The sequence below is a fragment of the Nannospalax galili genome, unplaced genomic scaffold (genome assembly GCF_000622305.1).
Source record: "Nannospalax galili isolate Female #2095 unplaced genomic scaffold, S.galili_v1.0 scaffold936, whole genome shotgun sequence".
Taxonomy (NCBI): Eukaryota; Metazoa; Chordata; class Mammalia; order Rodentia; family Spalacidae; genus Nannospalax; species Nannospalax galili.
The window spans coordinates 1,062,872-1,090,790 of record NW_008337142.1 but is presented as its reverse complement, the minus strand read 5'-3'; the positions used below and the strand labels follow the sequence as shown (position 1 = coordinate 1,090,790).

Here is a 27,919-nt window from a genome sequence, read left to right as displayed (position 1 = left end):
GCTTGATGTATTCCCAGCAGGTTCATCAGGAATGGATAAATGCAAGGACACTTCAGGTAAGAGCTCCAAGACATGGAAATAGAATGGTTCATAAAATGACCAAAGATTATAAAAAGCTAACTAAATTAGTGGCTCTTATCCATACTATTGTACCCAGAATATGGGTCTGTTGAGAGAACAATTGATACAAATGGATAAAATCTTTCCATGTTGTGTTATACCTTGTTTATTCTTGATGTAGAATAAGTGTTAACATCTGAGTGTTTTGAAGATGTGGAAACACATTTGAGAGATATCAAGTACACCCAAGGAAACAAGGATGAAGAAGATTCACAAGGGATACAAGGCCCTGGTGCAGCTTTGAAATTTTGGGGAACTTTCTGGTTGGGTAAGGAACAAGTGATACCCACCAGGATGGTTGAGAAAAGTCTATAACAGCCTGGGCATGTAAATGCCAAAGAATAAACAAAGATATCTTATGGAAATAAGAACAGAGGCTTCAAGAAACTGTATGATTGTTAAGTGAAAATCCCAATGTCAGTGATGGGTTGTCCCTCCATGAGTGTTGACCAGGGAGGCCACCGAGGATCCCCAAATGATAAAGTTATCACCAGTAACATTGGTTGGATGCCAGAACTAGATGGTAAGACCCTATTGAGAAGACACAACATGCTGTAAACACTGGAAAGGGAGAAATAAAGCTATAATTAAGTTGGAAACTCCCTGCCAGCCAAGTGACTAGTGGTCATAGTGCAAGAAGGCACTATGCAGATCACTGGGGGAGAATTTCTCCCAACAGTCCAGGATGGTGCATTATCAACATGCCAAGGGCAATGTGCCTGCCAGTGTAATATGGCATGACAAGTGTATGCACAACCAAAAATTTTCCAATTGGATTTAAAGCTGTCTCTTAGGGGAGGAATGAAAGTCTGGTACTACAAGCCAGGCAAACCCCTGGTGGCAGGGTATATTATAGGCCACTGAAATACTTTTGTTAGATGGATGTGATGCACATGATAAGAAGCTTTCCAAGCATTTGTGTTTATGTACATAGGTAATGATTGCAGTCAATATTTGTTTAGATGTTTTCTCATTTACTGCTTCCTTCTTTTTATTTGTGTTTTTATAGTAGGAGGAATACCTACTTATAGGATATTACAAGATGGGCCAACAGCCAAGTCCTGAAATCAGATAATGAAAAGACCCAAGGGTTCAGTATCTCACCACAGTGGGAGGAAGTTTGTCCTACATCTAGGTCACCCCCTCCAAGGCTCAAGGACTCTTGCAGAAGAGGATGGTAGAAAGAATGCAAGAGCCTGAGGAAGGGGTGGAGTGTTGCATAGGATTGTTCTCAGACAGACCATAGACGGATGCCATCTTTCCAAGCTTGGTTGCACCCACTTGCCTAGGATTATCACAGTTAAGTTTGTTGATTGTTAGGCTCTGTAAGAAAGGAGGGGCAGGGCATGTCAGTCATGCCTCCAACCAATCAGTCTTCCCTAGCTGCATGGGGGGGGAGCTAAGGGTATATAAACTGAGGAAGCCCAGGGGGGTAGTGTTCTTGACATTTTGTGCAGCTGTGGAGAAGTCACCATTCATGCTGGATTGAAGACTTTCCAGTTTGGCCTTAGGAGTGGAGCACCCACACTCTTGTAAGGAAACCCTCATACATTACTCTATAAGTAAGCCTGATAAATTCACTGGTTTCCCTGACTGTAGCTTGACAAAATCATACCTTGGTTTGTCATAGTGATCAAGGGGGTTGGATGCAGAGGTTGTTTTCACAACTCCAGAAGGAATTTTAGCTACATCACATAAAGACAGCCAGGGTAGTACATGTGTCTGTAATCCAAGCACTGCTATAGGGAGATAGGGCTGGTGTCTACAAGACAATCCCCAGAAGCTTTTGAGTGAGCTAATCAGGTGTATAGAAAATAAAAACTACAAAGAGATTCTGCCTCAAGTAAGATGGAAGGCAAGGCAAGAATCAGCACTGGAGGTTGTCCTCTGACCTCCAAACATGCATCATGGCATGTGAAAACCCTGTACAAACACACACATACACACACACACACACACACACACATACACACACATACACACACAGGACAGAGAGGAGAGGGAGGGAATGAGGGAGAGGAGAAAGAGAGAGAGAGAGAGAGATTTAAAAAACATAGACACTGAGAACTTAATTGCTTATAGAGGAGTGGTAAGTGGTACTAATGGTTAGGATCCAAACCTCTGAAAGGCACCTGTCTTAGCTTATGTTCCTGTTGCTTTCATCAAAAGGAAGTATCCTGTCATTCCCAGGAAACTGAGTGAACACTTTGAAAAATAATCTTAAATAATTGCTTGGAGGCATAGTGCAAATACTGGAAGGCTTTGAGGCCTGTGTGGAAGAACTAAGAGAGGAATTCCCACCACAGGAGGTGGTTGTTATTGGCAATGAGTTCATTAGGAAGCATTTATTTGAACATACTTAATGATATTGAAAACACATTCATCTTCTCTACTTAAGATGATCTTTTTCCAACCGGAGATTCATGAGCTTCTCTCTCTCTCACCTGCTCCCAGATTCCCCTCTCCATCTCTCTCCTTCTCTTCCCTCTGTCCCTTCGTCCTGCTTCCCTTCCCTGCCTCATTTCTCTGTTTTTCCAATATAATATCTACTTGTAGTCTGAGTGTTCTCTTTCCTCTTCTCCCTGCACTGCCCCAGAGTTCACGATTCCATAAACAAAGATTAGGTTTGTTTTAATATAAACATTAGAATGGAGTGACAAAGCTCAGCCTTTAGAAGCAGCGCCAAATTTTCTTTACTGAATTACTATTGGTAACTCATTTAAAATATATTAAAGGTAGTCTCAAAAGAGCATTAGCCATTTTCTGTTCTTTAAAATTTATAAATTACTTTGTTATTGAATGAATTCATCTATCTATCATCTATTTATCTCTATCTATCCATCATCTATCATCTATTTATTATTTATTTGTGGTGTGTATGTTGGGGTGGGTGAGTGCATGCCACAATGCACCAGTGGAGGTCGGAGGAAATGTGAGGGAATTGGTACTCTCCTTCCCCCATTGGGTCCCAGGGATTAGACTTCCATTGCCAGGGTTGGCCAAACAGTACATTTGCTCCTGTGCCAGTCTTTTTCTTAATAATTCTAAAAGTTGTCCCACACACATTGTGCATGTGCAATACATTGTGTATGTATAATACATTTCAGATAACAATACAACATCTAGGAAGTGACCTAGAAAAGAATGATAAAGCTAGAGAGGGCAGGAAGATCACAGAACATGACTCCTGGCCAATGGTCAATGAGAGTGGAACAGAAAAGAATGCAACTAAGTACAAAGTGCTACAGGGATCCTGAGAACAAGGGTGCTCTGCCAGACTGGGAGCAGAATAACTTGATCTATTTCATACCATGTAAATGGATGAAGTGCATTCGTTATTTGAGAGCAGGGACCAGTGTTCATAGTTCATGATGCATCCCAGCTTTCTGTGTCTGCTTAATTACAATTTATTTCTTCCCTCTGTTCACCCAGCTGCTTCTCCAACCACATAGATAGCCCCCTCATCACCCTCTTTCGCTGTAGCACCAGCATTACAGAGGCACATAGTTCCACTGGTTCCACTCACAGGGCATGGGGACATGTTTCAGGACAGCAGCCATTCTCTGCACAGTGAGATTGGCCTTGTCTGTGTGGGCATACATGGGAAAGCCAAGGTTTCCCAGAGACTGGATCTGACAAATAGCAACATAGTGAATGAGACCCTGGCCCCGGTATTCAGGCAGAGTGCCTGCCATTCTCAGTTCTCCAGTGTGGTCCATCAGGGCCCAGGACACTGGTGTCCCATCAGGCCCCAGCAGACAGACGCTGGGGAAGGTGCGGATACAGTGTTCGATGAACTTCTGGCTTCTCTCATTGCCACCAAAATACCAGACATTATTCACCAAGGAAGCATGCTTAACATCCAGGGATGTGAGTTTAAACATATCTTTGTTGCTGTTGGATGCAAGAGAAGAGAACAGTCTGTAAAGCTAGACTGTGAAGTATTACATTTATTTTTCCCCTAAATTTTCCTGAGGGGCACAAAGTAGAATACCTAAGGATGTATGTTCTGCCTCCAGACTGCCTGGGTTCCTGTCCTTGCCATGTGTATGACTCTGGTCATTAATTAATCTTCACTTTGTGCAGTTCCTCATCTAGTGGCTAGGGCTAATAAACATGCCTGCATTACAGAATGGTAATGTGTATAGATTCAGCATAGCAGGGGATTAGAATCTTTGCCTAACAAACAGCAAATATGCTATAAGCAAGATTTTCAGTTTTAACTTGGCATTGGCCATAATCTTTCCAGTTGAGGAGCTCAGGTATGCTAAATCTTGAAAGAAAAATTTTCTGAGACAATAAGTTTCCTTAAAGAGATGCCCTAAGCAAAATAGCCAAATGCCTTTGACCACTGAACCACCTTGTTGTCTCCTTGGACAGACAATCTTGTTTGGAAAAAGAATCTGTGTACATATTAGTTTAGGATCTCAATATAAGACCATCTTGAGTATTTTGTGGATTCTCTCTAGTAGTCTGTATCCTTAAAATAAGGAGGAAAAAACAGACAGTAGAGTGATGCATCCCAAGTCCAAACCATATCTAGAGTGTTGTGGGGTGCTTCACCAGAGAAGACCACTCAGATAAAGTTGTGTGGCTGAATGAAAGTTGTTCCTACACAAGGGTGTTGGAATCTAAGTGTATAGCCCCAAGCTGTCTCTAGGGTAAGCTTTTATATGGAGAAAGGATAACCAGAGGTGAAAACTTTAAGTTCCCAAGCTTACAGGTGGAGAGCCCCCTTAACAATTTCTATTCCAATAATCAACAATTACTATTTTGCAGAAGCAAGCCAAGCATAACCTACAGAAGCCATAATCTGTTCTTAGCAGGTGCACTCTGGGACACACTGACCTACTGGGTCTTGCTTATATGTGTTCTCATACCCTAGGTCAACTGCCTGGTAATTTCAGAGACTAGAATCAGCATAAACTTAACATGGTGTAGCTGTGGTCAAGAAGGTGCCCTATTACAAGAGAAGCACTGGAACTTAGATGAGTCCAGGAGGGATTCTCTCCTGAGGTCTTTGTCTTGCTTATATGTGTTCTCATACCCTAGGTCAACTGCCTGGTAATTTCAGACACTAGAATCAGCATAAACTTAAACATGGTGTAGCTGTGGTCAAGAAGGTGCCCTATTACAAGAGAGGCACTGGAACTTAGATGAGTCCAGGAGGGATTCTCTCCTGAGGTCTTTTGAGGGAGAACCACCATAGCTATATCTTGATTTTGGCCTTCTGGACTTCAAACCTATGATAAATGAAATGTCTATTGGTTTGGGCCCTATGTTTTATGCTGAGCTTATTATGGCAGCTCTCAACATCTGATGCAGTGGGTACATCATTAATGAGTGGAGTTAAAGGTACAGAATAGCTTCTACCATACTTACATGATCTTAGGCATGTTAAGATTGAGTGCTAAGTCCTTTTCATCCACCAGGGAAGGAAGCAACTTCTTTGCTGTTTCGAATATCATATAGAGAAAGCATTGCTTATGTTTGACTTTACCCGAATTAGTGGTTACAAGATTTTCTATCACCTTGTCCAGGCTTGACTGGGAACCTTGATGGTGAAAATGAGAAAGCAGAGGTGATCTCATTAATCATTTTAACATTTGGGATAGCCTGCCCAGGGGTGTCAGAGGTTATGTGGCTACATAATCATCAACCTTGTGTTAAATCATAACAAGCTTTGCAGAATAAAGTTTACATCCCTTCCATGTTTTTTTGAAAATTTAAATTTTGGGTAATACTAGAAATCCTAGCCACATCAGAGTATAGCTATACCTACCAAAGAAAATGACTTATAGACTAGTAACTGAAACTGCATGAACAATTTTTATGTACTCAGCCCACTAGATTGCGTCTTCCTTTTTCACTGATAGGATTTTCTCCCCTGAATTGGCTCTGGTTGAACTGGGAAAGTTACCTAGATAAATGGAACAAATGTGCCCCAGTAAACATGTTTCAACGTGTGCACTGGGGTTGGCTTTCACTTTCTGTTCCTGAGATCCTTGTGACATGTTTTGTGGTGCCCAGTCCACTTCCATCCCTGTAGTTAAGAGCTAGCACAATGTTATTACAGATGACCAGACTTCAGATCATGATAGACATGGTGCTGACAGTTCACAGAAAACCTTCCAGTTGACTGAGCCATCCAGCTGAGCCTAGTCCAAATTTCTAGCCCACACAATTGTGACCTATAAAATGATTCTCTTTGTATGGATACTAAAAGTGTTTGAAAATATAATAAAACTAAGATATTGCTAGCAATTTTCCAGCAAATATATCACTTAGCCCTTAAGGACTCTCTGTGTGTGGAGTACTATTATAACCACATTTACTCACAAAAGTACTGATTTCCATTACAGGAATGACTGTCCCTTGATCACACTGCTAATAACTGGTCCAGCCATGCTTTAGTCTTACATCATCAACTCCAGAAAGCATATTCTGATTCACTAAAATGTTTCTTTGTAAATTTGGCAGTGTGACAAAGCAGACATGGGATGGTGGGATGCACTGCTTCCATACTTATGTTATCTTATAAATTCTGTGCTAATGAGAGAATAAACCATAAATCCTTAGGTGGTATGAGATTGTATTATGATTTCCTATGTAAACTTACTGTGATTCCTATGTGCTCCATTTGGAGGTGGTGGATACTAGGCCAGGGAACAAGCAGCAGCAGGCTGGTTGTCCGTGGTTTGCAGGAAGGGTATATGTGGTGTAAGGTGTTTGTTCAAGAGAACAGTGGCCCCACCCATGTGTACACAGAAGGTTCCAGAAGCCAGTGTGCACATCAGTTCTCTTACTTTGAATCTGCAAATGTTGTTTCCAGTTGATGACTTCTGATGAGCCAAGGAATTCCTGACAGCTCTTGGGATTCTTGGCATATATTAGATAAGTGTTGGTGTAGTGATCAAGGTCATCTGTCATGTTCTGTTTGGTTTAGAAAAGAAGAATCAACCAAAATGTATGTGGGTACTCTGGTGTTTGCCATACTAGTTTTCAGGATTTGCTTATACTGTGAGCTTTACAAATATCAGCATTCTCTGTATTTTTTACACAGTAATCATTTACAATACGAAGTCCAGAGAAAGACTCTCATTCAATTACAAGCAAAATCATCTGAAAATACTATATTTCAGCTTTGTTTTTAGAAAATAAAGACTATTTAACATAACTTTTATATAATCTCATAAAATTCACATAGAAGAGTCCAAATAACAAACGAAAAGCAAAGTATTTACTTGAAAGACTACTTATTGATCTCGGCTTTTAACACTTGTATAAAATTCATACAGGGTGCTGTAAAAAGCCAGAGGGAAATGTATTAACTCACCCCCCCCTGAAAAATACACATTCAGTGTTTGAACATGAGTGCGTGTGTATACCTGAAGGCTATATATCAAGAAACATAGTGCCAGACAGGAGAAACCTCCCTTTGAGTTATTGGTCAGGGTAGCCCAAGAAACTCCCCAAATAACATACATCCCTCAACTCTCATCTGCAAAGTTCCTTCATACAGCAGAGTGTGATGCACACAGAAGGCCACAACTAGCTATGTTTTAGAGAACAAGATATTGTAGAGTGTATGTCCCTGGATAGGACTCTTATACTAAATCTTACCCACCCATGGCTTAGGGCCCTTTGTGGAATAGGGAACAGAAAGATTATAATAGTCAGGGCTGGTGCATGAACATAAGGAAATAGGCTTTCTGGCCTCTGTAAACTTGCTCATGTGAACTATTAACAGCATGCACAAGACATGAAAACTCAGCAATACAACAACCCAGAATAGAGCAAGGGAAATGGGCAGCAGGCCCCAATCCTAGCCAAAGAACTATTGGCAAAAGATTCCAGTGTGGTGAGGGAGAGTAGATCTTCCTTAAGGGAGATGTTCTAGACAGTACAAATCCTTGACCAGATAGGGCTTAATATATTTGACAGAATACCTGAAATCTAGTGGTGGTGGGTTGTACTGAAGGTGAGGAGTGGAGAGAGAATTTAATCTCATTAAGGTCTTATATGAAATGCAAAAAATTTCAATAAAAATATTAAATAAAAATAAAATCCATTTGGGTACAATAGTAGAATATTTATCCAACACTGTGGTTGCAGGACATAGAGAAAATCAAGCTGGAACTGACCTGGCAGCTTCCTTCTGGCTTTATAGTTTCCACAGTTCTGGAAGGTGCTTTGCAAACCACTGGGAGAGAAAAGTCATCAAATGTATTTACCCAGTGGTGAACCCTGCATGTCACTATAGCTACCTGCTAGGCAAGATGCCACTCACTAGTGCAAAAGTGGCTTAAGGATTATGTAGGTAACCAGCCACCTATTTTATCACTGGATTTGAGCCCTGTGCCAAGGACAGAATTCATGCATGGTGCTACAAACCTTGTCAAAAGCCAATGGCTTGGTAGGTCATAGGCCCTACGAGGGATGCTACTACTGTTTTCTTGTTTAAAGGACCTATTGTCAAACTTCCTTCTAAGTATTTGTGTTTATACCCATGGATAAGTGTTGCCCTCAACCTTGGCCAGAGAAGCTTCTCTCTGCAATGGTCAGCAGCTGATGCAGTTTCAGAACTGGCCAAAGTGATGAAAAAGTGAGTATGGAGTGCTGAGTGGGACAACTCTTGTCAACCTCCTCACTCTCCTCTAAGGCTCAGAGGACGCCACAGTAGGGGTGGAAAGAATGTAAGAGCTAGAGGATGGAGAGGAATGCTGTGAAATGCTGTCTCCTGGACATGACATGGCCATTACACCCATGAGCCCATTGCAGCTATGGTTACCATGGCAACACCTATACAAGATCAGTTAACATTTCAGAAGGCACCACTAATTGGACTGAATGGGCTACAAAAGAAAAAAAAAGGCATGAAAGATAAAGGGGGACATGTTCGTTGTATCTGGAAGGAATGAGGGGGGAGCTGCAGTGGCTTTGATGGGTATTCATTGTTTATATGTACAAATTTGTCAAAGAATAAATAAAAGATATTCTCTTTATAAAAAGAATGTGCATCTACAAAATGGGGAACCAAAGATAAGGATAATAAGCTAGGCTGTCTGGTCAGCGAACCCCAGCCTGTCCCTGTCTCCACTTCCCCAGTGCTAGAATTACAAGCACATGCCAAGCATGCCTGGCTTTCTTTTTGTGGGTGCTGGGATTAAACTCAGCTCCTTGTGCTTGCGAGGACAACATGTTACCAACTGAGCCATCTCCTCAGACTCTGGATGGTTTTTTTTGGTTTTACTATAGGTAATCAGCAACAAGGCAGTGTGCCATCTTGGTGGGAAGTCAGAATTATTAATTTTATTTATTATGTTTATTTTATGTGTATGAGTATATTGCCTGTATGTATGTAAGCACATGTAGGTATATGTCTGCAATGCCTGTGTAAGTCAGAAGAGAGGGTGTTGAGTCACTTGGAACTTGAGTTGTGAATGGTTGTTAGCTGCCATGTTCATGCTGGGAATGGAACCCAGGTCCTCTGCAAGGGCAGCCAATGCTCCTAACCATCTGAGTCTTCTCTCGAGCCCTACATGTGTGTCAGTATACTCATGTCATGCAACATGTGGAGGTCAGAAGAGGGCATTAGGTCACTTGGAACTGGAGTTACAGATAGTTTTTAGCCACCATGTGGGTGCTGGGACCTGAACCCCAGTCCTCTACAAGAGCTGCCAGTGCTCTTTCCTACTGAGCCATCTCTCTAGCCCCCTGGAATTCAGAATTATAATGAGAAGTTGTGAAGTAGTAGGAATGAGTTAGCATCTTCAAGTCTAGTGATTTTTAAGAAAAGGAAACATGTTTTCCCTGTAGCATAATGGTAGACAATGGAGCTAGGAACTTAATAATTACAACATGGAAGCCTAGCCTCAGAAATGCGCTTTTAGGTATTCTGTTCATTGTTTTTATTCTATGTATGAGTGCCTTGCCTGCATGCATGTAAGTGAACCTATGATGGGCAATGCCCACGGAGGTCATTAGAGAGCATCAAATTCCCCTGGAATTGGAGTTACAGATGGTTATTAAACACCATGTCTGCACTGGTAATCGATCCTGTGCCTTCTTGAAGAGTGACCAGTCCTCTTAAATACTGAGCCTCTCTCCAGCTTCCCCAAATGTTATCTCAGTATCTACAGAAAAATGTCATGCTCACATGACCTTAAATTGGCATGATTTTTAATTGGCTGTCTCTAATGGCCACAAACTAGTTGCAAGAAATGGTTCCGTGTATTTGCTTGTCAACGTCAGCCCAAATGACGGTGTTGAAGACCAAACAAAATGATGAAGGCATCTGAGAGTAACTTCCTACCAGCTTTCTCCTTGGGTGAGTATTATAACTTGTGTGTATTTCTCTTCCTGAACACTTCACATCAGTCTGTGACTTTTATTCACATTTGTGGATTTGTCTATAATCTTCCTCAAGGCGTGAGCTTTTGCAGGACAGAATATTGTTTGGCAGTAGTGTAATTCTTTCCTGATTCTCAGGAGGGGCTATGTGTGGGATCCACCGAATTGCTAGACCCATGGTTGGAATGAAACATATAAATATCCAGGCATATTTATTCCACATCTGGCAACTTACCTGCTCCTGAGGACGAATAACAACAGTGTTAAAATCAGGCCATCTGTCCACCAGGGCCTTTAGCTCAAATGGGTTTCCCCGGTTCATGTGGAAGACAGTCCCATAAACCTGTAACATTTCAACAAAGGTGGGGGGGGGCTCAGCACACTTCAAACACATGGCAGAACACAATGTGTTTGACTAGGACAAGGATATGAAATCATGGAATTTTTATGTTGGCAAGGCATGTAATAAATTTGCTAAATAGTTTTTAGGTTCTAGCTATTTTTTTCTAATGAAAGTATCTGTAAAAATTTATAAGACAAAACATCAAGAGCAATATGAATTATAATAAAAACTCTTAAATTCCCCTGATGTGGAATTTGACAGGTTCCTTTCATAGCAGATGTCAGATTTCTTTGTTTTCTTGCACACAAAAAATTTTATAAAGCTGAGATACATACTTTGTTACTCATTAGAAGTGTTTTGTGATTCCTAGAAGCACTTTCATGATTGATGCTTTGACATCTATGCCACACCAATCTTAGACTGCTTCATCTGGCTGCTGGTGCTGTGGATCACTGTTCTCACTCATGTTTACTGGTTGGTAGCCAGGCTTGGTGGTGCTGTTTTAAAATTCCACCTACTTGGGAGGCTCAAAAAAGTAGAATTTAAGTTTCAAATGCCTGGGCTATATAGTGAGCTCAAGGCCAGCCTACACAACTTAGTGAGATCCTTTCACGAAATAAAAATCAAAGGAGGTTGGGGATGTAGCTCAGTGAAAGTATTTCCCAGCATGTGCAAAGCTCCGGGTTCAATTCCCGGGGTGGGGGAGGGGAGATCTTCCTGATTCTTGAATAGCAAATCACTATTTAGTTGAACTCATATTAGGTATTATGCAATAAGGATTTTGATCTTATTTAAATTTTTTTTTAGTTGCTTTGTCTGACATAGATCTAGAAAGAGGAAGGTTTAAAATGTATAACTATTTGGCCTGGCATGGTGGTGCAAGTCTTTAGTTCTGGCACTCAGGAGGCAGAGGCAGGCAAATCTCTTTCAGATCGAGGCTAGCCTAGTCTCATAGCAAGTTCCTGGCCAGTTGTGACTACAGGGAGATCAATCTTATAAAGTAAAAGAAATAAAAAAATAATAAAACAAAAAATCAGAATACCAAAATAAAAATAAAAAAATGTAAAAACGTTAAAGTTTAAAATAAGTAAAATATGCATTTTCTAATGCTTTCATAGCAAATATTATTTCAGTGAAATAAGCAATAATGTTTGAGTATTTCAAGTTTTCCTTTTTCTGAGACAGAGCCTCGCTGTAGCTTCTGATGGCCTGGAACTCACTATGTAGACCAGACTGGCCTTGATTTCAGAGAGATCTGCCTGCCTCTGCCTCCCAGATGCTCAGATTAAATGTGTGTGCCAACACATCCAGCTCTTCCAAGTTTTCCTTTTTAAATAAAGCACTACCCATTATAGGATTTTTTATTAAATAGAATTTGACCTATACTATGTTACAAGAAGAGTTTTGGTACAAACACCTGACATTAAAAATACATATGGTCCTGAAGCCACACATTGAAGAGAAATTTCCAGTATAATTGTGAAATATCTTTGAAAGTAAACAGTGAGATATTTTTCAGCCAGTGAGGAACAATATTTTAACTTTTTCATATTAGTCAAGTGACATTACTAAGACTCATTTCTGCTCTGGGAACACCACATGAAAAGCCTCCTTTCTCATAGGTGATGGAAGCCCTCTGTTCCTGCCTCAGTGTCTGTGTTCAGTGACGTCTTGTCCTCTTTGTGTCCTCTATCACAGGAAGAGGCAACCCTTAGTTTCTCTGAAAATGCCACACTCACCTTTAAGGACTCAGGGAGGTGCTTCCTCAAAGAATTCTCCAGAATCTTCAGCATCTGAGAACCCTGCAAGTACAGCATCTTGGGAGACACTTTAGACTAAAAAGAGAAACACTACAAATCAGGAGTAGGAAGCTACCTCACACACTGTGTCTGGACAGACACTAGAAGACCACAAACAGCATGATTATAAACATAAGGAGTTTGTTTCTCAAAGTTCTGGAGACTGTGAAGTCCATGAACAAGGACTTGGTGTGCTCTGTGTCTGGAGAAGTTCTGTTTTCCAGCTGTTCCATAGCACTTTTCTTGCTGTGCCTTCTCCAGATCAAAGAAATAAGCTAGCACCCAGGAGTTTAACTTAGATCATTGATAGCATTCTGGGAATAAAGGGGAAGAAATAGCTCAAAAGAGGTGGGACCATAGCATACAAGAATTATCAAGGGAGAAATGAGGAAAATAGGAACACTTTAAATGGGAAGGGCAGGAGGGAGGATAAGACATAGAGAGAAAGAGAAGAAATAGTGACTAGCTAGTCTAAAAAAACCAGAGGGAATTTTGTTAGTCCAAAAACCTACTACATGAGTCCCTACATGAGTCCCTGACTATAGCTGAAGACTACATATCAAGAAACAGTGCCAGGCAGGAGAAACTTCCTTTGAGTTTTTGGCCAGGGTAGTCCAAGAGACTCCCAAAATTGAACAGGCTATTGACACAGTCCTTGATTACCTCCCAGAACTTGAAGGTAAGACCCTATTGTTGAAGATAGGACATACTTTGGACACAGGATTTAGAGAGCTGGAGCTGTAACTGACCTGGAAGCCTCTGAAGGCTAGCTCTCATAGCTTTGGAGAGCACTATGCAAGCTGGTAAGGGAGATCATCAATCAATGGTCCAACCCTAGCTTCAAGGTCTAAAAACCACATCCATGGCCAGCACAACAAATGACACTGGTATAGTAGTGGCACTTTTATTTTGGGGGGTAAACAGCTACTTAATTGGTCTTAAAGCCCACTGAATGGAAGGAAACTCATGCCTGGTACTATAAACTAGCCAAATACACATAGCCAGAGAGATTATAGATCTTAGAGAAATCCCAAAGCTCTCATATCTCTAGAAGAATGTAATTTCTTACTTTGTGCAAAATATGGATTCTTAAATTTACAGACAAGTATCCCTGTCACCACCCATCAAAATAGCTTCCTTTCAACAGACGGAGATTATTACAGAATTATACTACTGGTCACACGCAGAGATTCTCTGTGAATTTCCCAAGTCTAAGTGACACATTTAGGGTACAACCTCTACACCTAAAACTCACAGTACATTGAACAGGGATGAAGAGAACACTAATGCAGTTTTCAATTCTTATCAATAACGCTTACTTATGCAACAGAGGGCCAGGAACGTAAAAGGCCACAAATGGGCAAAATGCAGAGAATAAGCGTCAGCAGAATGTGGGTCCTTGGACAGGACTCCTACTCCAACCACCCAGGGCTCAGGGACCATTGTGTGTGGAAGAGGGGACAAAAACATCGTAAGAGCTAGGGAGGATGCGCATAATCATACAAAACAGCCCTACAGGCACCTTGGACGTTTCTCATACAAATGTACAGCATCAGTGTCAGCATGCACAAGACCCATGCAAAGTTAGGCAGACAAAAACCCAGCACAGAAGTGTGGAAATGAACAGCAGACCCCAATCTTAATCAAAGAATTATTGGTAGCTGATTGGTGCTGGTTGAGGAGGAGCTGATCTTCTTGAAGAGAGAGACTCTAGATATGCTGACTGAACCCTGGTGGATGAACCTGCACTGAGGGATATCTCAGGACATTACCTTTAAATAATTGGCCTTAATACAAATTATAAAATGTATGAACTCCAGTGGGGGGGGAGTATTGGAGGGTGTCAAAGGGGAAGGGAGAATGGGACATAAAGATGTTTTTAAGTATGAAATACACAAAAATTCAATTAAAAATGAATAAAAGAAAAAAAGGACTACCTTCATGATATAATCACCTCCCAAGAGTCCTCTAATTTTACCCATTGTCTTAGTGATTATCTTTCAACATATCATCTTTGAGGAAATACAAATTTCAACCATAGAATGTTAATTCAGTAGGATTTGTATCTATACAACTTTATGTGAACCTTAATAAGTATGAAGTATGATAAATAGATGTACACTTTAATCTCTTTATTAAATCTGTCTGGATCTGGAGATATGACTCATCTTGTGGAGTGCTTGTCTAACACGTATGAAGCCCTGGGTTCAATCCCTAGCCTACATTAGCTGTGGTGGCACATGCCAGCAATCCTAGCACATGATGGGTAGAAGCAGAAGAAACAGAAGCTTGAGTTTGAGGCCAGACTGGGATACAAGAGACCCTGTCTCAGGTAAGAACAAAACAAAACTTAAAGTTTCTCATCTCCGAGAAGGTGAGGAGGAATAATTTTGTTAGATTTCTACTGTTACTTTGTAGAACAGAACAGTTTGGAAAAATCATCATAAAAGTTCTGAGAGGTGTTAGAGAGTACAAATCAAACAAGAATTGTAGGCACTGAGCTAATGTCCACCAAATCTTCTCAGGGCCTTTGATACCATGGTGTTACTGTAATTTGGAACAGTAGCCACGGCAGAATGCCACACGGTGATGGTTGAAATAGTCCTTTATTAGCTGGCAGTCAAGAGGAGGCTAATGTTCAAAAGAATTTTCAATCTTTAGGGGCTGGAGAGATGGCTCAGTGGTTAAGAACATTGGCTGTTCTTGCAGAAGACCCAGGTTCGAGTACCAGCACCCACATGGCAGCTAACAGCTGTCTGTAACTCCAGTTTCAGGGGATCCAATAGCTTCTTCTGTCCTCAGGCATTGCAGGACACAGTTACGCTTACATACATGTAGACAATACATGCATACACATAAAGTAAAATTAATAAATAAAACATTAAAAAAGAATTTTCGATCTTTATGGTAGCCAGAGTGGGGCTTATAAAACTTAAAATCTCAATTAGATCATGCCATGGACAAAGCCAATAACCATAGATTCATTAGATCAACATAGTTACACCAGACCAGGGGAAGGTCAGTTAACAAAGAGTTTTTCAGTTAGTATAAAGTTTTCGTTAGGAAAAACAAGTGTCTCAGTATTGCTGAAACAAAAGGGTTCATGGAGATGCAGGTATATCTGGGTAAGAGGTTGTACTACTTGGATGTGCTACTGGGCTAATTTGAAGATTTCCATTGTGAAAACAATGTACCCGCTGAAACTACAGGCATGGCCTTCATGGCTGGCTGGCTTCCTTGGGAATGGCTGGGCAGAAAAACAGTGTAAAGCAAAAGTCAGCTAGAATAAAATGGAGTTAGCTTTGCCATTTTATTCCCTTCTGGTCTTAGGGCAGAGTCAAAGCCATCACTCAATAGCCTCAGGTGAGGGGGTTGTACTGAACTGGTAGGTACATTAATTTGACAGAGTCTATCTGCTGTTTGATCAAGTTTAACAGCTATTAACTTAGGCAAGGTCCAATCATTGGACCCAGGAGGAAAAGGATGAGAGGATCTGTGAGGCCTATAACCAGTGATCAGACATGGGTTCCAATCAAACCAGGGATGGAACCAGGAACTGTTGGCCTCTCTCCTTTTGGAACTTTTTCATGAATATAAATCCCTGGGATGGAATGGATGGCAAGGAGCAGAGGAGGGAACTAGGAGAATGTTTCAGATTTTAAAGTGGACTACAGCCTGGACTTTTGTAGAGATTGGGTATACTTTAAGACTGATCAGTCATTTTTCATAACAGGGTCCCTTAATCTAGGCAGTAGCTGAGGAAGCTTCTGAACATAATCTAACCCACATTACAGAGGATACATCTATCCTGGAGGATGACCAGGGGCAGGAGTTTGGGTCAGTTTTCATTGATTTGTAAGATGAATTTAGCATTATCTGTGCCAATTGTCAGAGGCAGCCCAAACCTAGGAATTATCTCACAAAGAAGGCTTTTCACCATCATCAGAGAAAGGCCTCCATTCAACTGGAGAATGTGTCCACAAATACCAGAAAGTAGTTCAGTCAGATTGGTGATACCCAGGTGGTTTGTCTGATGATGTTCATCTCCAAAGAGGTATCCAAAGGCTTCAGGAAGGATGATTGTGAAATCTGGCAGGGTCCATAATCCCACTGCATTGTTTCCTTTCATGAGAGTGGGAGTGGCTCAAGAGGCAGTGTGGAAACCCGCTGGGCATCTTGGCCTTCTGCCATGGGAGTGTCAGAGTCCTATTTTCTTGTATATCATGATGTGGACATGAAAGGGTAACAAAGGCATATCTGCTATCTGTAAAGATGTTCACCCTTCTGTCCTTTCCCCAACATAGAGCCTGGCTGAAGGTTATGTTTAGTCTTTTTTTAAAACTATTTTATTTTTATTTTTATGTGTACGAGTGTATTGCCTGCATGTATGTGAGTGCACTGGTATCACGCAATGCCACAGAGGTCAGAAGAGGGTTTCGGATTCTCCTGGAACTGGAGTTAAGGACGGTTTGTAGCCACCATGTGGGTGCTGGGAATTGAACCCAGGTCCTCTGCAAGAGCAGTCAGTGCTCTTAACCGCTGAGCCATGTCTCCAGTCCAGTTTAGTATTTTATGCAGTTTCCCTAGGGCAGGGTTTGGACCCAGATGACATTCAGTTGGATGGTTATAGTAGCTCCATCCTTCCTAGTCCTTTTTATCTTCCACCTGTGAACAAGTTGACCTCAGGTAAAGCTGTGTCTCAGAGGTTTGGGCAACTGACTTTGGAGTTGTCCAGTAGATCACAGTCATGTAGGGGCACCTCAGAGTGAAGGTGAGGTGGGGCTAATCAAGCAGCAGTCTCTGGTACTAAGTGATGCAGGCATTTGACATTCACTGGCCATTTCTTCCCCAGAGGAAGGTTTCCACTGCATGGAGGGCTGTAAGGGTTAAGTCTTGGCCCAAAGTGATCTTGTCAGCCTCCTTCATCGGTGGTGCAGTAACTGCCAGGAGGGCCATCTTGAAGATACTGGGTCTAGAGGCTTATATGAGTATGCTACAGGCCTTTGCTAGGATCTCAGAGGCTTCAGTAAGGATGCCTTTAGGAATCCCCTGGGCTTTATCGTTAAAAATGTGTATTTAGAACTTGGGTTAGAGACTTTTTATGTTTGGAAAATGGAAATCCAATTCCTCTATTTCTGTTTTAAGGCCTGGTTTCCCAGCCATGGGTGAGTAGAGGGGCCTTGCTACTTCAGGAAAAAGATCACAGTGGGTTACACAAGGGAGAGAAAGAGCCTGCTGGAAGGAGAAATGATGAGTCTGCACAAACAGCCCCTGCCAGGGGAAGAGGGAGTACCCTGGCAATGGGAAGGGTCTCCTCAGTATGCCTGTCAGCTTCTGTGACAGACGAGAGAAGGCAGCAGCAGAAGGTAGCAACATGGAGTTTACCAGACCTGATAATCTGGTAGAGCAGGCTGGCTCCCTCATCCTCAATGAGAATCCAGGAGGAAAGAAAGTGGAGAAGTCACAGGGCAGCAGTCAGAGCAAACAATGTTGTACTCTCGTTTCACAATAGACAAGCCAAAAGCCAGGACCCTCTGGTCAGGCAGTGCCCAGATCAGAATTCGCTTCATCCAACTTTCAGTAACTCATTTGGTCATCCCGTTATTCATACAAGACAAGAACAGGGACCAGAGTAACCAGTTTCCAAGGATGCACCAGGTTGCCAGACCTTCTCAGCCAACGTCTTGACTATTTGGAAAGAGTACGGGAGGGTCCTCATCAGAATCACACTCTCATTATTTAAAACCAGACCTGACTTAGACTAGACCAGAATGGAGCTCCACCCCAGGAATATCAGAACTTAACTCCTAGGAGGCCCAGAATTACTATTCAATCAGTTTTGGAGTCAGGGTCATGATGCAGCAGTCATTGTGGGACTTTGGTTCTGGGGTAGAGTTATCTGGACCTGGAACATCTCAGGGCATCTCCCCTGTAACAATTACCTGAGCAGGGAATATCTAGAGGGGGGATAGTAGGAGACAGGCCTTATCAAGGGGAAATGGGGGAAAACTGGGGTACTTTTTCTGGTGAGGGAGAAGGAAGGGTTGTATAGAGGGAGAGAGAGAGGAGAGATGAGCAGAGATAAATAATGCTTAGGTAGTATGAAAAACAAGAGGAAAGTGTATTAGTGCAAATGCCTACTGAAAAAATTCACACACACACATATGTGAATTTTTCTATGTGCATATGTATACCTGAAGTCTACATAACAAGAAACACATGCCAGACAGGACAAGGCTCTCTTTGAGTTGTGGATCATGGAAGTCCAAGAGATTCCCCCAAATAACACAATAACTCAGGCTATTTCCACAGCCCTTGATTGCTTCCCAGAACTTGAAGGTGAGACTATTTTGCTGAAGACAGGATGTACTTTGGACAGAGGGTTTGGGGTAAAGGAGCTGGAACTTCCCTGGAAACCTCCACTCTGAAGCATAGCTCTCAAGTATCAGCAGATGTTATGCAAGCTGCTAAGGGAGAAACCTGTCAATGGTCCTACCCAGCTGCAAAGCTTAAAATCACTACAATTATTAGTGTAGCAAACTATCTCTATTGGTGCAGTAGTGACATGTTTATTTGCAGGGATAATCAACAGGTATTTAATTGGACTTAAGGCCTGCTCAGTGGGAGGGACTCATGTGTGTTACTATAAATATACCCAAATACACGTTCCTGGAGAAGTCATAGATCCTAGAGAAAAACTTACATTTGTCATATCCCTAGACAAACACAATTTCTTAATGTATGCTAAACATGTATCCTTATGTTTACAGACATGTACATCTCTCACCACTCATCAAAGAAGTTTTGTTTTGTAACAGATGGAGACTATTACAGAATTCCACAACTGGTTTCACACAGAGAATAAGTGTCTGTGAGATGCCCAACACTAAGTGACACATCTATAACACAACTTCTACACCTAAGGCTCAGGGAACATAGTGGAACAGGGGGAAGAGGAGTTTTAATGCATTTCTCAACTCTGACCTGCTAGGCTTCCTCATGGAACAGATGGTGATTAACAGAGAAAACCACAACTTCCCCAAATTTAGAGAAAAATAGACTAGAGTGTGGATCCTTGATAGGAATCCTAATTTAAACACTTGACACCCAAGGTTCAGGGATCATTGTGAATGAGGGGGTGGAAAGATTGTAAGAGCCATATATTTATTCTAATTGCCTAGAGAATGTAGGGCAAGTTTCATATCCATATAGGCAATCGACCTTTCCTCCAGAAACATTTTTTAAACTGTTAATTTAATTTATGTGTATGAGTTAATTCCCTGCACATATGTAAGTATGCTTTAGAGGTCAGAAGATAACATTGGTCCCCTGAAATTTAAGTTATGGATGGTTATTGGATGGCATGTGGATCCTGGGAACTGAATTTATGGTATTTGCATGAGCAGCTAGTGCTTGTCACCATTCAGCTATCTCTCCAGGCACCTGAAAAAATTTTGAGACTGTTTCAAGAACACAAGAGACAAAATAATATTTATACAAAGACACAGATATTATAATACCTGCAAACTAATAGCAAGTGACTCCTTGACAAACATGAAGGGCACATTTACAAGCAAATAAATAATATATAAATACAACAAAAGCATGATGTTCAATTAATAGGATAGATTGAAACCTGAAGATGCTTCACAAATGGAGGGTTATAGCATTGTTAATGGACAGTTCACTGTGGACTTTGGACTCTTCAGACAGAATCTTTTGTACTATTCAAAATGTATCCAAGTAGAACAATTCAGAAAAACTGAATTCTAAGAAGTGTTTTATGAGAACATTAACAAACAGGACAAAGCACTACACAGTCCAACACTAGGATATTTTCAATTATGATCTCATAGACTGTCTACATGTTATGGAGCTACTAACATTAAAATTATGATACACACAAGTGGAGGAGTGTTAAATTAAAAGGAAATAATAGAAATTCAAATAGCATGCAGGCCTTGATTAGATTATGCACACTTGATTAGATTTGCACACTCAGTGTGCAAATACAGAATATAAGAATACAGAATATAAATACAGAATACAGAATATAAAAATATATCTATAAATGAAATCAAGATTTTAGAAATTACTTTATTATCTGAACATTGTGGATTAAAATCTTTGAAGCTAGCTCTCTTTTTCTGAATAATTTTAATTAATACTTCTTTGAAACTGTTGCTAACTGGATGTACTAAACACCTTCTACAATCTCTCTGTAATATGTATCTATTTAAAATGAAAATCTGTCATCTCTCCCAACAATCTTTCCCTTGGTATATATCTCAATTTGAATAAACTTCCTTTCCGTGATAGAGCCATCCATAGAAAGATTACTGTTTCTTATCCAGAACCGCAACATTTGATTTTTCCCATCACTTTGAGGGAAGGAGTAGGGGATCATCTGTGTCATAAGATGAACCCTTACCTGTAAATCCGTATCCACACAGAGGGCCTCCTATGAGGAAAGAATGAACAGCACAGTTTTTCAGAAATGCAGTATTCACTCTGATTTGGTAAATGTTTTACAGAAAAGTTTAAACTGAAATTAGTACTGTGGACCTTGCTCTTTTCTTATTAAGCAGGAACATCAGCATCAAGTTCCTGTCCCTGGATGTGTTGTCCTGGGAGTGAACTCTGCAAATCTGAGAGACCGTGTGCCCTCTCACCCTCTCTTACAACATCAGTTTGCTCTCTGTTCTGCCTGCAGAACAAAACCAAAAACCAACACCACCACCAACAAAAAACAGTATGCCACTGGAAATGAGCTGTAATTAAGTAGGAAATGTATCTTACTCCCCACTGCCCAGTTACCTGCTGCAGTATCAAGATGGAAGCCAGGAGTACTGGATGAAATTAGTTCTCTGAAACAAGAGAGTCAGGAGAAAGGGAAGAATGTAAACTTTGGCTTTTTTGAGTTTATTTTAAAACATTATTCAAGTCTCTGTAATCAGTGGAAGCTCAATATTGAGATTAAATACAATCTTATAGAAAACAAACAAGATATATATTTTAAAGTATGTGTATGTATACTGCCATGCATGTGTGGGTGTCTATGTTGACCAGAAAAGGGTGTCAGATACTGTGGAGTTACTGGTGGTTCTAGGCTCCCTGAATGGTGCTAGAAACAGAACTTGGTTTCTCTTAACTGCTGAGCTATCTCTCCTACCCCAAAGGCTTTATTTTAAAACAGTGGTATTCGAGATAAGTAGCTGTCTTACATATAAGGTCATAGGCTGTAGGGTAGAAGTGCTATTGTTACTTTGCTAAATGGTCACGTTACCAAATTTCCCTCAAAGTATTTGTGTTTATGTCTGCAGACCTGGGCTGCTCTCAGTCTTCCTCAGAACAGCTTTATTTTGCAGTGTGCTGCAGTCAATGCAGAGATGCATAATTAGTGAATGTACTGAGGGTAAAAAATTGAGTGCTCAACCCTAAATTGGATATCTTTATCAACTCCTCCCCCAACCAAGGCTCAGGTAACATCTTAGAAAAGGAGGGAGAAATAATGTAATAGTGAAATGTTGCAGAGGAATGCTGTAAAATGCTTTCTTCTAGACATGGCCTGATTATGGCACACATAAACTCACAGAAGCTGTGGTTATGTGCACAAGACTTGTCGGGAGCTGGAGAAACAACATTCATTACCAAAAAATATAATATGGCTCTACAAACAGTTGACTTAAGCAGGACATTCTGCCTGCACTAGTAACCTTGAGAAAGAATTTATGGCAAGGTTATCTTTCTCTTCCCCTTGCAAACAGTTCTCGGAAAAGATAAGTCATGCAGTAATCTCTTGGAACACCTGGTGGTCAGTCACATTGCTGAATTGCTCAGTCCCCCACCCCATACCCATAAGAATGCTGTAACCTTTGACCAACTTCTTCAACCCCTTCTAAATACAAACTGTATATAAGGAAAGCTTACAGTTCAATAAAGTGAACCCTTGACAAGTGGACTTGCTTGGGCTCCGTCTACTCTTTCTCGCCCGTTTTTCCTTTCAGGGAGTGGTCCCCCTCGAGCTTTACCTGTACAGGGTCCCCGCAGGCGGGGGCAAGACTTGCACATGATCAAGATAGACCAAATTCCGACATAGATTGGGGAAGCAGGACCTCTAGGCCCCACCCCTTACTGATGAGCTATTGGCAGGTTATGGCTACAGAGTGAGGGATAATCACTCTTTTTTATTTCTTCCCTCTATACTTAGTCTGGACCCAGCCCATGGAATGGTGTCACCTACACTCAAAGTCTTCCCTTCTCAGTTGAATTTCTCTCAAAACAATCTCAGAGATATGGCCGAAGTTGTGTCTTTCAGTCAAGTTGATAATGAAATATTTGATCACAAGTATCTGCCCTGTCAACCTGGTGACTCAACACATAATTTTAAAATATAACATCACACTTGGGCCTCAAAAATGTATGGCCATCTCATGAGTAAGTTTCATTTAGCTCATTTTTAAGTGTTCTCAAATTTTTAATGGTCCCACCATTGCAGAAAAGTTTAAGTACAAAGTCTCCAGTGAAAATATGGCAATCTCTTAGATGTGATACCCTGTAAAATAAATAAAAACAACTTACATACTTGCCATCTAACATGGTACAAAAGAAACCTTCCCATTCTAAAACAATAAGAAGGTATAAGTCCAAACCTAGAACAAAGACTGCAAAGGCAAACACTAAATCCTACAGCTTCATATCCAGCATCTGGAGTTCATGATGGAATCATCTGGGCTCCAACAGCTTTGGATAGCACAACTTCTCCATCTCTGCCATCTGAAGCACATATAAACTCTCTCTCAGGCCCGACCAATTTGATGTCCTACATTGGGGTGGAGTTGAGATCTTCACAGAAGGCCTAAGAGTGCCTAATTTGGCCTCTGCCTGGTGTAGGGGCTGAGAACTCAGCTGACCACCTGAGAGTACCAAAATTGGGCCTCCCCTTAGTGAACTTCCAAAATTGTGCTGTGAGTGCCTGCTAATAGGTGTCCAGAGATTAGATGGAAGCCTGAGTGTACCTGACTGGAGCCTAACTTGAGCCTCTGTGGGAGCTCCTGAGTAGCTAATCTGAAGCCATCAGTTCCCTCCAAAATAAAATCAGAGAGAACTTGAAACCTAGATGAACCAGCTTTATATACCCAATAAAAAAACAACCAAGACACACCAATAATACAAACAGAAGCAAACTACATCTCAACAAAAGAAGGCTTGAGTTTCATACCAGAACCACCAACAAAAAAGAAATCCACATGACAAAATTGCAATAGAAAAATAAAAACAGGGAAAATCAAAAGAGCATGTTTCCACCAAACCCCACCAGTCCTATGGAAGAATTCTACAAGGAGAAGCCCCTAGAGATAACCCAGGACACAATATTTAAAAGAACAATCATAAACATGATCAAGGAATTCAATGAATTTAAAGAACACACAAACAAACAAATCAAAGAATTACAAGAAGATAGGAATCAGACTGAATTCACAAAAGAGATAGAAACATTGAAGACAACTCAGGCTGAAATGAAGAACAAAGTGAAAAACTCAATATGACAACTTGAAACAACAGGGGAAAGCCTCACTACTAGAATGAATGAAATGGAAAACAGAATATCAACACCAGGGGATAAATTTGAAGAATTGGACTTCTCAAGCAGAGTATGAAAAAAAAATCCCACAGGAATAGAATATGCAGGAGATGGGTGATACCATGAAAAGACCAAATCTATATATCACAAGCATAGAGGAAGGAGGATAATTTCAGATTAAATGATATTGACCAGATCTTAAACAGGATTGTAGAAGAGAATGTCCCCAAATTAAGGAAAGATATTCCCATACAAATACAAGAAGCACATAAAACTCCATATAGACAGGACCAGAAAAAGAAACTCCCCATGGCATATCATAGTAAAAACACTAAAGGTACAGAACAAAGAAAGAATACTGAAAGCTGCAAAAGAAAAACAACCAACATATAAAGGAAAACCCACTTAGAATTACAGCCAACTTATCAATGAAAACTATGAAAGTCAGAAGAGCCTTGACCAAGGTATTTATTTCTAGTTTTAAATAACCATAGATGCCAACACAAAATACTTTACCCAGCAAAAATGTCTATTATAGTTGAAAGGGAAAGAAAAATCTCCCGTGACACAAATAGCTTGAAAGAATACATGTCCACAAACCCAGCCCTTCAAAGAATACTTGAAGCAATACAAAGAATTGAGAAAGGAACAACTATACTCCAGGGGCAACAGAAAGAACTTAAATGAAGGTATAATTGTGGAAACAAAAATTTAGAAAAAGAATGCAAACTAATCAAAATGATGCCAACCAATACACATCTTTCAATAATTTTAAATATCAATGGGCTGAACTCCTCAGTCAAATGACACAGGCTAGTTGAATGGATTAAGAAACAAAATCCATCTTCGTGTTTGCAAGAAACACATCTGACCTTCAAGGACAGGCACTACTTTAAGGTGAGAGGATGGAAAAGAATATTTCAATCAGATGGCCCTAAGAAGCAAGCAGGGGTTGCAATTCTAATATCTGAAAAAATAGACTTCAAACTAAAACTAATCAGAAGAGATAAAGAGGTCACTTCATTCTGATCAAAGAAACAATTACCAAGAAGATATTACAATCATGAACATATATGCACCAAACTCTGGTGCATTCAAATTCATTAAAAAAAAATCACTACAGGACTTTAAAACATAGATTAACCCAATCTCAGTAATAGTAGAGGACTTCAATACTCCACTGCCTCCATTAGACAGGTCAACTGTCAAGGAATAAACAGAAAGACATCTGAATTAAATGGTACCATACATCAAATGGATCTAACAGACATCATCCATATATTCCAACCAAGAACCAAGAAATACACTTTCTATTCAGCATCCCATAGAACTTTCTCTAAAACTGACCACATGTTGGATCACAAAACAAACCTCAACAAATACAAAAGAATTGAAATAATTCTATGCATTCTATCAGACCACAGCCCAATAAAGCTTAAAATCAACACTGGAAGAAGCTCTAGTTACTACTTGAACTCATGGAGATTAAAGAATACACTCCTGAATGATGTGTGGGTCAAAGAAGAAATTAAGAATAAAAGTATTCCTTGAGGGTGTCACACACGGAGGCTTCTGTACAGAGCTGGTAATCTGCTGCACCTGGCACCATAGCCACCAAGCTGCTGCGCTACCAGCTGGGCCAATGGCTGCTGGTGCCTTGGCTCTGGGACACCTGGGGCCCTGATATCCCTATGGACAGCCCAGCCTCACACCCAGATGTGCATGGGGAGTCCATGGAGCCCTTGGCATGGGAGGAGGAGCAGCATGTGGTGCAGAGCTGTGGGGCCCCCGAGGGCCTGTGAGGCCACAAAGGAATGGGATGCAGTGCTGCCAGCACTGCCAGCAAAAGACTTAGAAGAGAAACCAGAATAACAAACCAGAACAAAAGAGACTGACAGGGTGGCCAGTGGCAAACTCAACAGCAGCCCAGTGCCTTATTTGCCAGAGGAAGTAGGAAAGCAGCCAAAAGCCCCCAAAGATCAACAAACAAAATAAAAGAGAACAAACATCCATTTGCTCTTTATGGCTTGGGAGAGAAATAGATGGACACTGGAAGCCAGAAGACGTACAATGTCTGTGCATCTGCTGCTGCAAACGAGATTCATGAATCGTCACTGCAAGCCAAGAACAAAAGACAGGTGGAGAAAAGGAAACTGGCTGCTCAGAGGCAGTGGGCTTACTCTGTGGATGTGGAGAAGAGCAGGAGGATAAAGCTATCTTCCACAGAGAACCCCTGGCTGATGGAGTGTGGGGTCTCTCCCTTCCCTCGTGGGTCATTCGCTACCGGTCCATGAGGACAAAGGGAGCAGAAGCGATGAACGGGGTCAGGACAGCCAGTGAGCACTGATGGAAGAAAGCCCTTCTGGGGAGGCACGTTCAGTGATACAACTCCAGACTTAGTGAAACAGCTCCATTTATTCAGTGGGGGTTAGGGAAAATATAGTGTGGAGGCAGCAGCCAATGCTTCAGCTGATAGGTGCTCACAGTATGCTTTATTTACATGTGGTAGCAGGATCCTATCATCTGACTATGGGGCAATGCCTAATTGTCATATAGAAAAAACCTGGGGGTAGTTTTTACTCCAGGAAACAATGCCAAAGGTCTTGTTTCAAATGAGGCCAAGCATCCGTGCTTGGCAGCACTTTCCAGGTAAGTGAGGCAGGAAGTCCCTGCTGAGAAAGGAGCTGACCTTAACATCAGGGTTCCCCAACAATGGAGTACATGTGATGCTACTTGGTAGGGCCTAGGTGCCAGGACAGCCTACTTCAAAAAAGAAAGGAAAGTAAAACATACTATTAAATGAAACCACACAGGTGGATGAAGCCAACAGACCCTGCACAGCTCTTCTTGGGGAATTTCCAAAAGATTGTTTTGTTTTGATGGTTGTTGGTCACCTGCCTTAGTAGTTAGGCACACCATCAAGGCCATAGACATTTGGGTTGTTTATGAAGACAAGACCCTAACTCTTGATATTCTTGTAAGAGTTTTATTTTAAAGGATTTTAATTTCTGAGATACCCACACCAAATTCCATTCACCGGCTTTAGCTGCTTCCCATCCACATCCTGCCATAGTGCAGGAGGAATTGTTTACTCTGAGCAGCATCACATCCCACAGCTGGCAGGATCTCCTGGTTCCACAGCACAGGAATCACTGTCACCATGTGTGTTTGCATCAAGTGAAGCATGGGGTGTTAGCCCTATGACTGATGAGGTTATGGTGAACTAGAACTCCAGCAGTTGGGGAACAATTACACTTGATATATTTACATTTCATTTTTCCTCAATTTCATGTAGACGGTGGTATGTAAGATTTTTCTGGCCAGAGTGAAGATCACCTTCTCTCTTTAAATCATCATCTAGCCACTTTCTTAATACATAGTTTAATAGTTTGGGTACATTCCAGTGAGTGATGTACAGTGCAGTGCATGTATAGAGTAGTGGTGATGTTTCTTTTGAGTCAGTGTCATGTTCTTTTAATTACAGTATTTCCTTTTGGACTACACATGGAGCAGTAAGTAACTTCAGTCTGAGCCCTGCCACACCCCTCTTCTGTGATAGTTGGCAATGGCATGGAAGACTTGTCTTCTAAAGTCACATTGAATGAACTGAGCTCGTTCAGCCTGTGGGGAGGGATCAGAAGACACCTTCAGCGTGTTGTCTACACCATTCTGCTTTCCTCTACAGACTTAACTGTGCATAACGCTGATAGTTTAGGTTGA

At 41.1% G+C, this 27,919-nt stretch overlaps 1 protein-coding gene and 1 pseudogene across 1 annotated transcript; one reads left to right on the top strand and one right to left on the bottom strand.

Annotated features, from left to right (window-relative positions):
* Positions 1–210: 210 nt before the first annotated feature.
* On the bottom strand, positions 211–21,125 carry LOC103733343 (glycine N-acyltransferase-like protein Keg1). Its single transcript, XM_008832165.2, has 6 exons — positions 21,047–21,125; positions 12,556–12,651; positions 10,709–10,816; positions 6,927–7,053; positions 5,503–5,674; positions 211–4,014 (listed from the first exon to the last, which is right to left on the bottom strand). The coding sequence occupies exons 2-6, from the start codon at positions 12,631–12,633 to the stop codon at positions 3,612–3,614; spliced, it is 888 nt and encodes a 295-aa protein (XP_008830387.1). The 5' UTR covers positions 12,634–12,651; positions 21,047–21,125; the 3' UTR covers positions 211–3,611.
* LOC115070203 lies at positions 17,936–27,919 on the top strand (annotated as a pseudogene).